Genomic DNA, 18,831 nt, shown 5'->3' with positions numbered 1-18,831 from the left:
TTTAATTTATTCTCTCTTCCCTTACATATAAACGACCCTTCATATACATTCCTTCTTATAGGTTTTTCCTCTTCCCTAAGCACTTTCCGTTTGGCGATTACATGGCCTTCATCAAGGATATGTTCGGAGAGCCCCATCTTGGGAACTGCCTCCTTTATATCCCTGTCATGCTCTCCCTACCGAACATTCATGCTTCTTCTTGTTTGGCCCACATATTCCTTGCCGCATTGGCAAACTATTCCATACACACCCTTCATCGCTCCCTTGTTAATTTCTTCCTCTTTTCTTGGGGGAAATCCCAACTGCTTTCGAAATTACAAAAACTCATAAAGAAGAGATTCCCCTTCGACCTATCATTCTAATGTATAGCCACCCAGGTTATGGGCTTGCCAAAATCCTAGTTAAAAGAATTAAAAGAGTGGGGGAAAAAACAGAATTTAGTTTAAGAACCCCATGGACGTCAAACAAGAGATCTAAAAACTTGAAGTTAATAACTCCCATCGCATTGTGAGCTTTGACGTCGTAAATTTATACCCCAGTGTTCCTAGAGAAAAAGCAGCTGATGCATTGCAAAGATGGTTAATGAGTAAGAGAATAGATGTGGTCGAGGCATGGGAGTATGCTAGATGGTTTAATCTGCGTACGAGGTTTAACTATTTTTGGGGAAACGGGAGGATATGATATACATTTAAAAAGAAGGGCTAGCAATGGGGAACCCAGTCTCAGGAATTGTCTCGAGTATATTTATGCACTTTATCGAAAAGACAGCACTTAGCCTCATAAACAGGGGAATTAAGTTCTACGGCAGATACGTAGATGATATTCTTGTTATTGGGGAGGGGGAGGAGGTAAAGAAACTTTTCAAAACCTTAGGTGAACAAGAGGAAGAGATTGATGATCATAAGATTAGTTTCTTAGACCTGGCAATTCAACTATAGGGAAAGGAAATTCACACAGGGGTTCATCATAAGGCATTATCGGGAGATCTATATATCAACAAAGAATCAACCCATGCTAACAGGACAAAGAATAACGTATTTCAAAACTTCTTTCTGCTGGCTCACAGATTATGTAACAACCAAGCTGATTTGCGTAAAGAAATTGAATGAATAATGATAATAGGAAAGAGGAACGGATACAGAGAGGAGGAGTTAAAGGGGAATTTAAGTAAAGCTAAGGTCACATATGGGAAAGAATTGGAAAGGAATAAACCGAAGAAAGACGGAAAAGGAAAAGAAGAAGAAGTTAGAGGATGAGGGTGAATTTAAATATATAGGCATTCCGTACTTTCCCGAAACATCGGAGAAAATCGAAAGACTTGTAAGATTGATTTGATTGATTGATTGATTTAGTTTATTTTACTTCGCGTTTTGTGCCTCTTGGCTAATTTGCGAAGATGGGGATGAGTGATGAAATGATGAAATTGATGAATGGACTTTCACAAACAACCAAGCCCGACCAGGATTCGAACCCGGGACCCTTGGCGTCGCAGCGCGATGTGCTAACCACTTGGCCACAGGGTCGGGCAAGACTTGTAAGAGGACATGGCGTAAGGTGTGGGATGCGAGCTCCAAAAACTTTAGAAAAGCATTTCACGGGGTATAAGAAAGATAGAAAAGAGGAAGATATAAACGAGGGAGGGATGAAGGGTGTGTATGGAATAGTTTGCCAATGCGGCAAGGAATATATTGGCCAAACAAGAAGAAGCATGAATGTTCGGTGGGGAGAACACGACAGGGATATAAGGGAGGGAGTTCCCAAGACATATCCTTGACGAAGGCCATGTAATCGCCAAACGGAAAGTGCTTAGGGAAGAGGAAAAACCTATAAGAAGGAATGTATATGAAGGGTCGTTTATATGTAAGGGAAGAGAGAATAAATTAAACAGGGATGATGGGAATATCAATGAGATGTGGGGGAAGATGTTCAAGAAATGGAATGGGAAGGAATACATAAAAATAGGATTTATCGTAACCCCGGAAGTAGCATGCCAAGCTCAAATAGAAGAGGAATTCACGCTGGACTTGACGTGACCTGGAATGGGGGAGGAGTGGGGGGAAAACGGAGGGGAAATAGAGGAGAAAGAGAAGGGAAGCACCTGACCTCATGCTCTACGAGGAAACATTGGAGTATTGCAGCACACATGGACCGTGGCTATTCACAGTTTTAAAGTTTTAACATTCCAAGGAGCAGTTTCTAATCGGTGAAACAGCATGGTAGTCTTACGTGCACCTGTAATGGGTTTTAGACTTTTATTGTTTTTTAACCACACACCTTTTACCAATCCTATATCCTCTACCTATGGAGAGTTCAACATGGTTATGATTTATACATAACCTAAACGTGAGCAGCCTGAGGAAGGGAGCAGTTGCATCCCGAAACGTCACAGGAGTTACCTAGATACTCGCAAAACGTAAGTTATTAATATATATATATATAATTATACATATGTATTATTTACTGCAAATGATTTGTGCCCTACATTTTGACTTGAAGTCCTACATTTTGGGGCAGAATGTCCTACTTTTGCCTTACAGTGATCTGGTAACCCTATTCATATACTATGCATAACCTACTGTAGGGTTGAGGGTTCAGCACTATGAATATAAAGAGGCAGAAGGGGAGAATGGAATCACCATTCCCACTCGGAACTTGACTTGCTAGCTGCCAGCATTGAGCGCAAGTGTAAATAGTTCAATTTTTACTTGTATATGTTAACATGTTTTGTGAAAAAGTGCATGGAATTTTTTTTAAAAAAATAATTATTATAGTTATTGTATTCACTATAAAAAGTAGCATAAAAATGTGTACATTGCATATTCTCTTTTGTAGTGGTTGCAATTTTATGATTTAATAATAAATTATTTTGATCATTTAAAATTTTGCATGAAATAGATGACATTGAATGCATTAGAAAAGAAACAACATGTAGTCTGGTATAAAGTATTTTTTTCAAACAATCAGACTGCCAAGGAGTTACTTTTATTTTTATTATTATTATCATCATCATCGGTAAATTTTACATTGGTACTCTGTTATTAACAGTAGAAATTCATATCAACTCTTTTCTCATTATTTCAATGAATTGCTACAATGCTGTAAAACTAAGCCTGTAATAATAATAGTAATAATAATTTTGATTTAGGTGAGCTTATAAAAGTACTAATTATTGTTATTATTGTCTTTTTAGGAAAAGTTCCCAACCCTTCCACCATACTTTGCATTGTACAGGCTCTATCCGTATGAGAGTTTTCTCACAAAGGAAGGGAGGCAGGCAGTTGAAGATACTCTGTCTAACTTCAATCTCCTTCCTTCATCCAAGGAAAGAAATCCAAGGGTAAAATTACAGGAAGTTGCACAGAAAGAGGATTCAGTGCACATGAGCTTCTCTTGCCATGGATTGACTGTGAATGCAACGGTTTGTACTTTAATTGTACTGATTTTTTCCAATCCCTAACGAATCTCTTTCAAACAAAATTAAGAGTGGCCATAAATTCATGAACCAATAGGAGAACTGATAAAAGCCTAATGCAAAACTTGCAGGCTGAGTCCACTTTCTCAAATGTTTCAACATGTTTCCTTGAATTCTTTTCAAAATGTGAGGATTCAATGCAGCCGTTATAATGGCTATCCTTTTCAGATATGGTTCAACTGCACTATGACTTATTGATCTTTCCGGATGTCTCCTTTTGAACTCAGCTGCTACTTCCATCCACAGAGAAGAATTATCTCCATCCAATTGTCTTTTGTCAGAACCATGACTCATCCTTTTTCAGAAAGCAATAGCATCATTGGTTCCAGGCTTTATGGCAACCCTGTTTGTAAATATATTGATATAATTTATTATTTATGTACTACCATGTCTCTCATTTCCCAATTATGAATATCATATTACATTAATACACATCCCAGTTTTTCACACCTTGTGTACAAAAAGAAAAGGCACCCATCCATTCCTTCCACTGATGAGTCAACCATTTTTTGCTTCTTACCTGATATTTTGTCTTTCAGTTACCGTGTGGTTCAAATCCTCTTGCAAAAATGAAGCCAGGCTATGTTGAAACATCTTACCAAGAAACGCTACTGGCAGAACTACTCCAATCCCACATTGTGAAGGACATTTGCTTGATTGGTTCCAGAGGTTGTGGAAAGAGTGCAACGGTGCAGAGATTAGCAGATGTGATGGGATACCAAATTGAACCTGTTGTTTTATATCAGGTACAGTAAAATTGCCAGAGGGACTAAAATGCATACACATGCACATACAGAATAATAAAACCACAACCTGCAGCATTTTAAAGTTAGCCCTTGTGATTTGCAAAATTCAACTTTTTTATATATATCTATGTAAGTCTGTTAAGTCACTAACATTTGGTGACTGCATAACATTTATAATGAAGAGATTCTCTCAGGATATGCCAGATCAGTTTCATATATGCTTCTGAGCTAACACCAATCTCATCTTCATGGATAGAGCCACTTCTATCCCTAAAGATGACAGTGGCATTAGCTCTTGAAAGTTTGGAAGGATATCCGGAACTGACCGGTGACAATCTCCTCATTGTTCACTGCTAGAGAAACATCCAGAATTAAAACATTTATACTTTCTAGAATTTGTATCATTTTGATGAAAGAATATTAAAACAATATGGCAAATGACCAGTGAATGAGAATGGAAGGAGGTTTATTTCATTGGTATCCGTAGAAATTTTCATATTAGGCAAAACCCATCAGAGCCATACATTAATTAAGTAAGTGACTGAATTATTAAATTTCGTAGTGGAATATTTTCCATTTTATATCAGTAGTCAATTCAGTAAATTTTATATCAGCACTTTATCAGTTTCAGTAAAAATTTCATATTGTTCTGTGTATATACTTAGTGTGTGTGTGATGGGGGGCAACTGCAAATTTATACACTTATTATTATGCTTTATAAAAGTATTTAAACTTAATCTTGCAATAAGAATAAGAGATCAATTGCATGAAATGAATTTTCAAATTACCAAAAACATATAATAAATGTAGAAAGATCCATTTATCCAAATATGCTGCAAAAAGGAATGTGCTCCTAGTTTTATTTTGCAAATGACTTACTATATTTAATGTAATTGGATCCAAGCCCATGTCAATGTATTGGTAAGTATTGGTTCAAATTTAATCACCAGTATCAGCTGATACTTTTCCATGGTCTAGGAATTTTGCAGGATCTGCAAGAATCCCACATGCCACTTTAGCAGTGTCTAAATATCATGGGAATTATTCAAAATGCATATTTTTTCATATTTTGGATTGGATTGGATTGGATTGATTTGTTGTTTTAAGTCCACTTTATGCACAGTGAGGCTAATCAGGACTGGACCTACAGTTTAAAGTGGGATCCGAACCACTATGTGCCTCCACCGGGAATCGAACCCGGGACCCCTTGATTACAAGGCGACGACGCTACCACTGCGCCATCGGGGAGGCTTTTTCATATTTTGGCACCATCATTGTGGGGAGAAATGGATTTTGGTTATAAATACAGAATCTGTAGTTATCTTATGTGTAAACTATGAATATTTTAATATTAGTAGATTAATATGGTACACTTCCAATTAAAAACTCTGTTTTAAAATTCATAAATATTCTGAACTATTTTAAATTGTTTCCGTTTCTAAGTATTGGTATTGCTGGGAATCAGTGAGAGTATTTGTATTAGCTCAATCTTAAAAACAATGAAAAATAAATTGGAAAGAGTCATGGTATGTAAGGAATAATGATTTTTATTAAAGGATATGACTTCACGGGATTTGATTCAACAGAGGAATACACTTCCCAATGGAGACACTATATGGCAAGATTCACAGCTGGTGATGGCAGCCTGTGAGGGGAAACTAGCAGTATTAGACGGCATTCACAGAATCCATGCTAGCACGTTGGCTGTAATTCACAGGTAATATCTCTTCTATCAGTTAGTAACGACATAAAAATAATACAGTCAGTATGAAATAGTTAACTCTCTGCTAAAGTGTAGTTGATTCCCTCAAACAGATAAATTTTGTTCTATTCTCACCTGGCTGTATCCACAGTCATGCAAACAATGTACTTTGTAGTTCAAAATTAACATTTCCCCTTGACGTTTTGACACAAACTTCACAATTAGAACTATAAATTCAAAGTATTTGAAACAATGTTAATACACAGAAATTTAAGCAAAAAAATGCAGGCTCAGCCAGTACTTGAACCCAGATTTCTGGCTTGCCATGCCATTACTCTACAAACTGATGTAGTGAACAAGTCCAGGTTTGGCCTGATTTTTTTGCTTCCAGTTTTACAAGTGTTGAATTGTCTCTATTAGTGCTACTCCGACTGGATCTGTTGCCTTTAAAACAATGATGGCATTGATGATGTTTAGCATCGCCCAGAATGGAGCTCCATATTTAGTCATAATTTAGCACACACACTTACTTACTTATTTCTTATTGTTTCTAGTGGAGCATAGGGCCTCCGTGAAGCATTTCCATCTTGTCCGATTCTTCACCAAACTCTTGGCCTCCAACCATGTCTTCTCTTGTTGCAGAGCTCCTGTTCGATTGTCCTTCTGCATGTGCATCTGGGGTGTCCTCTCCTTCGTGTTCCCTGGGGTTCCAATCCAAAGCATTCTTTTCTATTGAGCCATCCGTTTTCTCAGCGTGTGCCCGATCCATTGCCATTTCATCTTCTTTATTTGTTGGATGATTGGTTTCTGATTTGTGATATCCCAAAATTTCTCCTTTGTAATTTTATCAGGCCACTTTATATTCATGACCCTCCTTAAGCACCTATTCACTAATGTTTGTATTTGGTGTCCTATTTTATTTGTTTGCTTGCAAGTTTCACAGCCATGTAGTAAAACTGACTTAACATTTGTTTGAATATCCTGAGCATTGTTTTTAATCCCATTTGTTTATTTTTCCATATTGGATACAGTTGAATGAAAGCTACCTAGTCATATCATAAATTCTGTTACAAAGTTTAGACAGGGATGGCAACATTGGTTGGCAAGGTAACCCCGCAATGTTGGATCAAACAACAACCAGTATCATTGTGTGTTTGGCTGTGGTAGCGGAAAGGTGAGTTTCACTGCGAGTCGAATGGAGTGGGGTGTATACGAGAACCATGTGGCAGTAATCACACTGCAGAAAGTTGGCAAATCACCATCGGACATTTTCAAAACCCTGAAAAAGCTGAATATCAGCAGGATGTTCATGCATCGGATCATCAACAGATACTGTGACAAAGGGACAATTGAGGACCACCTCAGGAAAGGTAGACCTCTCAGCGTGAGAAGCCAGAAGCTTGTGAAAGCAGTGGCGGCGTGGATTCGACGAAATCCTGTCAGGAAACAAGCAGTGATGCGAGTTGTAACAGGAAGGGTAGTTTTCTTGTTAATACGTTCTATGTATTTGTTCCACGTAACATGTCTAGTAAACATACCATTTCAAGCTTTTTAAAGAAACTGTTAGGAAGAGGCCCAATGTTCACGAAGAAATTTTACAGTTTGTTGTTGGGGATAGTGCAGCAGAAGGGATTTTAAAGATGACACAGTTGCTGTGCCCTTCGCATTTTGTTCTGTGGCAGACGGAAGGTATAATGTACTATGTATTTTGTAAATCCATTGGTTACATTGAAAGGTTCAAAAATTGTATTTTTAAGGACAGGATGATTTCATTTTGTATTTCACTACATAGTTCAATAAGACTGTAACGTGTATCTGAATGTTTACACTGTATAACCACTTTCTTGGGAGTATAAGACTTAATACGTATCATCGTGGACGTCCAGGGGGAGGGCAAGGGCAAGAGGGACAGCATCCCTGGAATTGAATGTCAATCTAAAGTTATATATTTCACACATACCGGGGTGTTCAAAAAAATGTATACACACTTTAAAATGGAATAGCTGCTATATTATTGTGAGTATTACAACAATACAAAGGCAAAAGTTACAACATAGACACAGTTTCTGTATGCAATTACAATAAATGCTCAAACTGCAAACTGCAAACCAGCAGCCTTTGCACACGATGCTGTACATTCCTGATGACATCTTGCAGAGTAGCCACAGGGATTTCTGCACAAGCAATTTCAATTTCATGGCGTAGGTCCACTAGTGAGTGTGGCTTCTTACTGTACACTACATCCTTGATGGTCCCCCACAAGTAAAAATCTAGGGGAATTAAATCAGGTGAACGGGGCGGATACTCAATCGGCGCCTCGAATGACAACCGCATTTGTGCCATCGCTGCATTTTCTCAACTTATTACATCACATTGCATTGCTCAGCGCATCGCGTCACTGCACACTACTAGCCCTATCTGTTGCTGTTTCTGAACGATAGTATAAACCACAAGGAAAAGTAAACTGTCCTTGCCCCCCCCCCCCACCTCCAGTTTTGAAAGGTTGCATGCGTGTTTCATGTTTTCCTTATTTTCAGAATTGCACCCCTTAATTTCTTTCCACACCCCTAAATGAATAATCCTGGCATCACCGCTGATTAACACATAGCAGCGGCGGCTCAAGGGGTAGAGCCATCGTGCCATAGCACTACCCTCAGAAGAAACACATACCTCACCCAAGTATTGTAAAATTAATACATTGATAGTTTACAGACAAGGAGATTCGAATCTTGCAATCGGTCAAGCTGACGTGACGACTGCCCCACTGAATCGCCAGCTGTTTTGTACCCTCGCAAGGCAACAGTATGAGCTGCCCAAGAGCTGGCCTAACCAAGTTGGCACACGTGCAGAGGGTTGAAGAAGTCTCAGCGAGAAACATTTCCACCATGAGCTGAGAACAAAGTGGCAGGGGCGGGGTTAGCCCATAAGACACCAGTCGTGCCCGTTTTTGTTTGGCACCGTGAGGGAACTATTGCAGTGTTGACACAGTTGCCACCTTTAGAGATATGTCGCTAAATACGACTGATTTGTAAGACCCGTTGGGGAAGTAATTTCTGCGTACTTTTGGAGAAACGAACCTAGTATTTTTCCAAAGTTAAATGAACATTTCGAGATGCACCTAGAGGGCCATCCAGACTTTTTTGAAAATATAAAAGTAAAATATCCTATGATGATGCAAGTTTCCTTTGGCATTTCAACAATTTCTTTTTACAACAAATATATTTTCGACATCCAGTTAGAATATGTGAGCATGGGGGAGGAGGATTTGTTTTTCCCTTCCTCTTGTAATTGTGTTTTTAGGGAAGTGTCCTGTAGTGTATAAAGATAGGTTAGTGAGTGATGATGAACTGGATTAGTGCGTTATTACTTAAACACACGTTCTTTTCCACGTTACCAACATAAACATAAACATCTTGGCCAGTGGCGCAACCTCAAGGAGGGGCCAGGGATGGGCATTGCGGAGGTTTTTTTTTTTCAATTTCTTGATCACGTTGGCACTACCCATGATAGTTGCCGCCGGTCGCCACTGATAGTATTGTATTATTATTAGAAGCATTTCATTGCACAGTTCATATTAATTGTAATAAAAAGTGTAAGAAGACCCAATGAGAAGTATTTAGTGTGTAATAAGTTTATTCTGTAATGTATACTAAATAAATTAGAATAATGTTTTATAACTATGTGATAAATAAAAGATATGTAAGAATGGAAATAGATATAAGAAAAAAATAGGTAAGGTAAATAGGTAAAGTTCCCATGAATATATCACTGTGCCATGAAAAAGCACATTTAAAAGATGTGTGAGTATGGCCCTACATATTCTCTATGATGTGTGATCAGCTACATGCTTAGGGCACCTTTACCCTGCAGGGTTGCCCCCATCTACCTGTTGATTTGAGGCTTGGTGAGCCCAGGAACCGCTTTATGCAGCGACAAGGTCTGAAAAATACCAACCATAGATCACCCACGTAGGGAATCGAACCCAGGTCTCCTGCATGGCAGTCAGGCACCATACTGACTTTTTTGGGTAAAAGGAATACCCTTAAGCAGTAGTATCTCCTGTTTTCAAGTTTTTCTCGAGTTTCACACCTATCAATTTTCTCTAAATACTATACATTCTTTTATTTTATTGTATCGTGTAGTTTACGGTTATTACAAGCATAAGAAAACAGATTTTCGTTGTGACGTTTCAGGAGAACACACACTCCCTTCATCAGACATTTATTTTTTATTTTGACTAAAGATACAGTTATAACAATGGTTAGTAATTTTTTAAACAAAAAAATCCATTATATAATGGATGTTGTCAATGTTGCATTGTTGTAATATAGCAACTTAACTGTGAAAGGAAGCAGTCTGTTTTTTTTTATTTCAGATAAAAATTTTTGATCACATTATTTTTTATTTAAAATTATGAATCCCAAATTTCATCAGGTAATTCAAAGTCATCATTGTTTTCACAAAGTTTATTGATGTTTTCTGTTACATTAAATTTTAAAGATGGTGGCTTACTCCATTTGTGAAAAAGAAAACTCCATACTGGATCTATGTTGCCATTTTCATTATTTAATTTATTCCAGTGTTCTTCTGCAATGAACAAAGCTTCCCAGACATTCAACTCTATGTTTCCCATCAATCTTTTTAAAACCCTTCTCTTTTTAATCAAATGCTATTCTTCGATGATGTGAGGTGACAAACCTGTTCTTGGGTTTAGATTTATAACGTCAAAATCGTGTTCATGCCATCTTATTGCCACTTTCCTTGCTGTTTGTCCTACATAATCCTTTGAACATGAACAACTTATATTATATATTCCTGTGGTTTCCACATCTGGTAGAGAGTTTCTCATTTTGAATTCATTAAATGTACATTCCAAACTTCTTGGTGATCTAAAAACAATTTTGAAATTAAATCTTCTAAAATTTTTTACAATTTTATGTGAGAATCCCTCGTGGAATGGAATGCACACAAATTTCTTTTCAACAGATTTTTCATCTTTGTCTGTATTTCTCTTTTCCTTTAGTTTTCTTGGGACTTGCTTTTTGATTTGGTTTATTCTGTTAGTGTGAAAGCCATTTTCTTTTGCTATATTAAAAAGCCTTTCTTCTTCATTTTTGATATCGTTATTATAAAAGCATAGTCTTTGTGCTCTCGGGAAAAAAATTAAAAATATATTATCCATTGTTATATGAGAATGTTCTGAATTGGCATGGATGTATTTCTCCCCTGCTAATTTTTTTCTATGGACTGATGTTTGAATTGTTGTGTCAGTTGTCTTAATTTGCAGAGCAAGGAAAGAAATTACATTGTTGTTTATGGGTTCGCAAGTGAATTTTATGCGACAATGTGATTCATTTAGCAACATGATGGTGTTCTCATTTTTAGCAATAATTAGCACATCATCTACATATCTGATGTAGAGTATGATATCTGCACCTATCTGATTAACAATTGGAGATTCTATGTAATGAAGAAAAATGCTGGAGATGATTCCGGATACTGGGTTTCCCATTGAGAGACCAATGCTTGTAATAACCGTAAACTACAAGAAAATAATTCTACAATGCAAGCAATGCGTACATACAAGAAAAACTACTATGGATTCTCATTGGGACATATACAAATATCCATGTCTGAACCAGAATATGAACCCGCACCCCTGGCATTGTAGTGCACTGTGCTAATGACCATGGACGTCCGCAGGATTTTTTCCAGGGAGGGGCAAGGAAGGTATTTTTTTCCAGGGGGGGCCAAACAAGGCACATTTTCTCCAAAAAGTGTTGTTCTCTAAAAAAAAACATTGCTTAAATTTGAATTTATGATGTTCATGCAATAATTAACACATATTATTGTGGCTAAAATGGAATTATATGTGTGAAATACATCATTTTTGGTAGACTTTAATTTTGAAGGGGGGGGCACGGCCCCCCCCCCCTTGTAAGGAAACAATAATCACGAAAATATGATAAATAAAATTAATAAATAAAAGTAATAATATAAATATTGCGCTTGTAGAACGAAAATACTGTTCCCAGCACTCCCACATTGACTCTACAATTATCTGCCCAGAGAGCAGATTCAAATTCAACAGCCACTTGACCACCGGCGAGTCAACTGGCCTCTTCAGAATACACACACTTGAACCGCCCCGGCGATACAACTGTGCAAGTTGTAGACAATTTGCTAAAATGACCATGGCAGCTAAAGTGTTAAGTTCACTTTAGGCACATATAGGCTAATCAGGACAGGACCTACAGTTTAAAGTGAAATATGAACCACTGTGGAATGTACCTCCAATGGGTGACAAACCCAGGACCACTCAATTACAAGGCGACGAGATTACCACTACGCCCTCGGAGAGGCCCGCATGATTCCTATATAGAAATTGAAGCAGAAAATGCAGACTCGACCGGAACTCAACAACCTGTACCAAATTATAAGGTATCAGTGGTAATAGTTTTATCATGCATGCTCTTTATTTTAAGTGGACTTCTCTGAAACTAAATTCTGTAGCCCAACAACCCATCGAGGGCCAAGGCCTGCCAAGTGGTTCATTGATTGACATGTGGTCAGTGCATTGAGTCTGCTGATATTACTTTCATGTAGCTCCCCAATTGCCCTCACAATGCTGTATCAACACCAACATTTTTGGCATTCCCATCGGAGATCAAGCCTGAGACTGTTTTCTCCAGGGGCAAGAGCATAAACCACACAGCTATGCAGGAGTAATGGACTTCTAAATGAACAATTTAATTATCTATAGAAAATATCAATGGCGATATGTATTAAGTAAGTGAGTTAATACAGTTTTCCATCATTCAAATGAGGTGTTGGAGAATAAAAGAAAATTCTACCTAATGTTGCTACAGCACTACAGTTCCTCAAAGTTACAGTGTTAGGTAAGGTGAGGAAAATGCATTTATGAGTTAAACATTTATCACAGGCATGTATAGAGCCACGGCAACCCAATGGGTAGGGTGTCTGACTGCCATGTGGAAGACCCAGGTTTGATTCCTGCAGTGGGGAATTTCAGGTGGGACTTTTCCCAGTACAGAGTGGCTCTTTGGGTCACTCAGCCTCTAATAAATAAGTACATGATGGGGAGGGGGTAAAGGTGGCTAGATCATTCTGCTGATCACACCACCGCCACAAAGTGCCAAAATTAAAAAGATGTGGGGGCCCTACCTCCACACCCCTTCATGGCATGTTGCAGTTTGCAGGGGTAGCTTTACCAAAGGTATGTATGTAAGTGAAAAACTACTTTTAATGATTATATCAATACAAGTTTGGTGCAGTGAATTTCAGTGAAGTCCGGAGGGCTCATTTAGCCAAATCCACTCTCCTCACCTCCTCGTTGGGGCCCTTTGGGATCTTACAAGATTCGAAAGAGAGATTGGTGTGCAGAAAGCAACAGGAAGCTACCGCATATATCTTTTCCCTAGAAAAACTGCAATCGTGATGAGTTGTTCTAAGGCAAAATATTCCGGACGTAAACTAGCCCCCCATTCAGATGTCCGGGAGGGGGATGTCTGGGAAGGACACATTATGACAAAGGACACTGGTGGGAAAAAGAGAAGCAAACAGAAAGTAAGATTAGGGATTGGGACGTGGAATGTCAGAACCCTGTTACAGTCTGGAAAGTTAGAAAACTTACAAGCAGAAATTAGAAGAAACATAGTAGATGTTATGGGAATATCAGAAGTGAGGTGGGAACAAAAATGGTGAAATAGTGAGTGATGAGTTCAAGATGTTTTATTCTGGAGGTGATCAACATGGAAACCGGGGTGGCAGTGCATTATGTGGATGACAGAATTATAATCGTGAAACTTCAAGGAAATAAGAAAGACTTATCGTTAATTCAAGTGTATATGCCACATAGTAGGTTGTCAGAAGAAGAAGTGGAGGAAAACTATGAGAAGATAGAAGACTTGATGGAAAAAGAGAGAATGGCATCATGCATTATCATAATGGGTGATTGGAATGCTGTAGTAGGAGAAAGGCAGGATGGTAGTACAGTAGGAAGATATGGATTAGGTGAGAGAAATGAGAGAGGGGAAGGCCTGGTAAATTTGTGTAAAAGAAACTCCCTAATTGTTGGAAACACACCGTTTCAGCAACATACGAGAAGGAGATACACCTGGATATGTCCAAGAGATAGCAAAATATACCAGATAGATTACATACTGGTACAAGAAAGATTTCGAAGTTGTTTGAAAAATTCGAAGACATTGCCAGGAGCTGACATTAATTCAGACCACATCTTGCTAATAGCAGAAATCAATCTTAGATTCAAGAAGATAACACAAAATCAGGGGAGCAAGAAACCCTACTTAGAGAAGCTAAGGGAAGAAGAAGAAAGACAAAAATTTGCAGAAAATTTCCAAGAAAACTATACTAAGTTTAAAGCTAGTTGTAACAATAAGAATGAGATGTGGGATGGAATAAAAAGTTTCTTACAGAAGGCAGTGGATGAAACAATAGGCTACAGGGAAAGGAAAAGTGCAAAGAAACCATGGATTACTGAAAGTATGCTGGAAAAATGGAGGAACGGAGAAAATGGAAGAACGTAAATACAGAAGAGGGAAAAAAATGACAGGATACTGAATAACCAGCTAAGAAGAAAAACGGACAGGGCAAATGAACAATGGATGAAACAAAAATTTGAAGAAATTGAAGAACTGGAAAAAAGGGGAAAGTATGACATGATGTATCGTGAAGTAAACTGCTTGAACTTCCAAAAGAAGAAACGGAAAACAATGTGGATGATAGAAGACGAAGGAGAATGTGAAATCACAGGCAAAAAAGGAATATCGAATGTGTGGGGAAAGTATGTTGAAGAGCTCTACCAGAAAGAGAATCGCCGAGACAGTCTGAATGTAGAAAATGACGTATATGTGCCTGATGATGAGAAAAGATACTATATCCTGGATGAAGAATTTGAGCAAGCACTTAAAGAAATGAGGAATGGGAAAGCAACGGGTACTGATGAAATTCCTGTTGAACTTATCAAATGCCTGGAGATGGAAAACTAGAAATACTGCACTTATGCAATGAAATCTATGAGAAAGGGGATTGGCCACAAGATTTCACGGAGACTGTTTTGGTACCTCTGCAGAAGAAAAGCAATGCCAGAAAATGTTCTGAGTACAGGACAATGAGCTTGATATCTCACTCGGCAAAAATTCTTCTAAGAATTCTGAACAGATGCCTATACTCGAAGGTCAGTGGCGATTTAGAGGAAGAACAGTTTGGTTTCACTAAAGAAAGAGGTACAAGGGATGCAATTATTTTACTGAGGACCATTGGGGAAAGATATTTAGAGAAAGGATAGGAGGTGTTTGTAGTATTTGTAGACCTGGAGAAAGCCTTTGATAGAGTGAATTGGGTTAAACTTTCAGAAATTCTGAAGACAATTCGGGTAGATTGGAAAGAGAGGAGACTTCTAAGCAACTTATACATGAATCAACGAGTTAAAGTGAGAACAGGAGACGAAATGACAGAAGGCTGTGAAATTGGAAGAGGAGTACGACAAGGATGCCTGTTGCCTACTTTGTTTAATATCTATTTAGAAGATATAGTGAAAAATTGTTTCCAGGGCACAGGGGGTGTCAAATTGGGAGGAAGAAGAATAAACTGCATAAGATTTGCTGATGACATGGCATTATTCGCTGAGGATGAAAGAACCATAAATACTATGTTGGAAGAGTTAAACAGCAGCTGTGAGGAGTATGGGATGAAGATTAATGTAAACAAGACAAAGGCAATGGTCATAGGACGGAAACCAAGGAATATTAATGTGAGAGCAAACAGTGAAATAATCCAGCAAGTGGATAGCTTGAAGTACCTCGGATGCACCATAAGCAGTGACATGAGCTGCAACCAAGAAGTGAAAATGAGAATCTCAATAGCAAAATAAGCTTTCAATAGAAGAAAAAATGTTTTTTGTGGACCCATGTTTAAGGAAGAGATTAGTGAAATGTTTTGTGTGGAGTGTAGCACTATATGGTGCAGAAACCTGGACGTTGAGAAGAAATGAAGAAAAACGACTCGAAGCTTTTGAAATGTGGACATGGCGAAAAATGGAGCATATAAAATGGATGGACAAGGTAAGAAACGAAGCCGTACTGAAAAGAGTTGGTGAAAAAAGATCTATAATGGAGACCATCAAGAAGAGGACAAGAAACTGGTTAGGACATTGTCTAAGAAGGAACTGCCTCCTAAGGGATGCCTTGGAGGGATTGGTTGAAGGAGGAAAAGTCAGTGGAAGAAAGAGATATCAGTTTATGGATAATATTAAATTAACTGGGTCGTATGCTATTACGAAACGTAAGGCAGAGAATAGGGAAAGCTGGAGATTGCAGTAAAAAACCTGCCAATTAGGAAGAAAACAATGAATGAATGAGTGAAATTCAAAGTTGATCTTGGAACATATCAGTAGAACATGTTTAATTTTACAAAAAATGTTTCCATCATTTTACTGTCAGATTGGTACAGTAACGTTAATTATCATTAGTAAATTATACGCTTCAGTTCCCTCACTATTTTGGCATATGTGAATTCGTATTGTGTTTTCTCTTCTACTTTAAATGAGAGACAGTGGTCATCATAATGTAAGTTCCTTATGACTAATCTTAACAGATTATGTTTGTTTAATACATTTTGCCACTAAGTTTTTACTGGTTACAACACTAAAGCCACACAAAACAATGTAATGTGTATCAGCCATACACACAAGGCTTCAAGGAAGTGATTATTTGTTGTTGCTTGTTCTATCTAACGTTAAGCAATAAAAACTGTTCATTCATATTGTTTCTTTTATGCTCAAAAGTAATTGTTTTCCTTTAACAGACTTGTTCATGATCGGGAATTGCAGCTGTATGATGGGAAAAGATTGGTACGTCACGACAGGTATGATGAAATAAAGTCGTCATATGGTCTCACAGATGAGGATATGAAGAATTCTGGGGTCTTTAGGATCCACCCTTCATTCAGGATCATTGCTTTAGCTGAACCTCCAGCAATAGGTGGGTATGAGTAGCCAGAGTGCAAGTTGACAGTTGAAACTTTTTGTAGTTTAACGGGATAAGAAAAATCTAAACCTAATATTATCATGGTGTAGAGCAAGAGATAGGCACACAGTGAGTGGTTGTAATACAAAGATAGGGAGATAGAACAATAGAAAGAGGACGAGAAACATAGATGAGAGGAAAATAGGAGTATCGAGATGGTCATGGGGAAGAAAAAGGAAGTGACAGAACTACTGTTAAAGAAATCAGTGAAGAAAAATATATGAAGAGTACAACATATGAGATGAGAGAGATAACACAAATTGCGAATGAATAGTAGATGCAGATAAATAGGAAGATGTATGAAGGGAAATCAGGATTGTGAAAAAAGAGGAAGAAAGAAGTGGGGGGGTATATGTTTGTAACATTTCTCTTTCCTAATTTATCACTATGTAGCTCCTGCTCACTTAGTCAAAGTTTTCTGGTGCTGCCCCTGTAGTTATAAACATTCTCTTTATACATTGGATAACTTTCTCTAAAATAATTGCTACCCTTAAAATATATAATTTTCCCTTTTATTCATACTACCTCCTTCAGACAGAATTTTCTGGCAGCATGTTAGTACCATGTTAGCTTTACTAATGAATAAAAAGTCGATGGAAAAATCACACTTCAAAAAAATAGAAACAAAAATATGCACAAGTTATGTTCATAAGCACTATAGTTTTATTTCTTGACAACATTTCAATACTTGGAACTTATTTCACTGAACATAGTTTTGTTCTGGTTTTCATTTCCAATTTAATTAAGTAAAATTTTGTTTTCACTTGAATTTTGTATATATTTTATTCATTATTGAATGTCCTAAACATTTACAAGTGGTGATATTCCACAAACTTTTCATTCGTACTTGAAGAAGAGAGAAAAGTCAAGAAAATTTACAATCAAGAAAGAAACATTTAGTAACACTACATAAAATATCTGATGACAAACAAAAGACCTGGCAACTGTGAGACAACCAGTCATTTGGTTATGATTCAGCTCTATATGTAATTCATCATACTGGCTTCATCTCTACTCCATAATGTCTATTACACGTACCTCAATATTGTGTGTACATATTGCTTTTATTGTATTCCTCTCGTAGTTTACAGTTGTCACAATAATTTAAGCATGTTTTTTGATGTAACGTTTCAGGAGAACACTGGCCCCCTTCATCTCTAATGAATAATGTGTCTAATGACACAAACGAGAAGGTTGTACAACATAACCACATATAATAAGTTAGAATATGCTGTTTATAATATTAAATAATTTATAAAATTATTTGCAATATTTCATTTTATTTGAATCTTATTTTGGTTGTAACAGATCCTTAATTCATGGAACACATTATCTGGATGCTGCATATTAGATGCAAAATGTATAATAATTAAATTTTAGTCTTATAGTTTTTCCGAATTGTTCTTTACTTTTTCATGGAAATGATACATTTTTTCTATTTAAGGTGGTAGTACGGGTCAGTGGTTGTCAGCTGAAATGTTGAGTTTGTTCTTGTATCACCACATGAGGCCTCTAAGCATAAAGGAGGAGCTCCACATCATCAAGCGTCTGGTAATTATCTGTTACGTGTAGATATTTGTGTAATATAATTTATTGTTCTGTTCTATTGCACTACTACTGGGACCTTTGAAAAGCAAGATTATCTTTGTGAGAAGCAGTCATAATTTTTATACATATGTGTATGACATATAAAATGCAAATTTTTGATTGTAAAAGAATCACAATATTCAGTATTTAATTTCCGAGTTTTGCTTGTGTTTGGGGAAAACAAGTAGAGCAGAAATGAAACTAAGTCACCATCATCTGAAGCAAAGATTTAGCCTCCCTTCCCTCCACTTTAAG

At 37.4% G+C, this 18,831-nt stretch overlaps 1 protein-coding gene across 1 annotated transcript in view; it reads left to right on the top strand.

The window, feature by feature from the left end:
- LOC145982803 (von Willebrand factor A domain-containing protein 8-like) overlaps nt 1-18,831 on the top strand; it is a 172,799-nt gene that overhangs the window by 25,554 nt on the left and 128,414 nt on the right. Inside the window, exons 3-7 of the mRNA XM_083116170.1 lie at nt 3,191-3,418; nt 4,012-4,218; nt 5,775-5,935; nt 16,769-16,944; nt 18,434-18,540. Of these exons, the coding sequence (XP_082972296.1) occupies nt 3,191-3,418; nt 4,012-4,218; nt 5,775-5,935; nt 16,769-16,944; nt 18,434-18,540 (879 nt within the window). The remainder of the gene's footprint in view (nt 1-3,190; nt 3,419-4,011; nt 4,219-5,774; nt 5,936-16,768; nt 16,945-18,433; nt 18,541-18,831) is intronic.

Source organism: Lepisma saccharinum, unplaced genomic scaffold (assembly GCF_977018435.1).
Source record: "Lepisma saccharinum unplaced genomic scaffold, izLepSacc3.1 HAP1_SCAFFOLD_427, whole genome shotgun sequence".
Taxonomy (NCBI): domain Eukaryota; kingdom Metazoa; phylum Arthropoda; class Insecta; order Zygentoma; family Lepismatidae; genus Lepisma; species Lepisma saccharinum.
The sequence above is the reverse complement of the archived record's forward strand: the minus strand, read 5'-3'. Positions and strand labels throughout refer to the sequence as shown.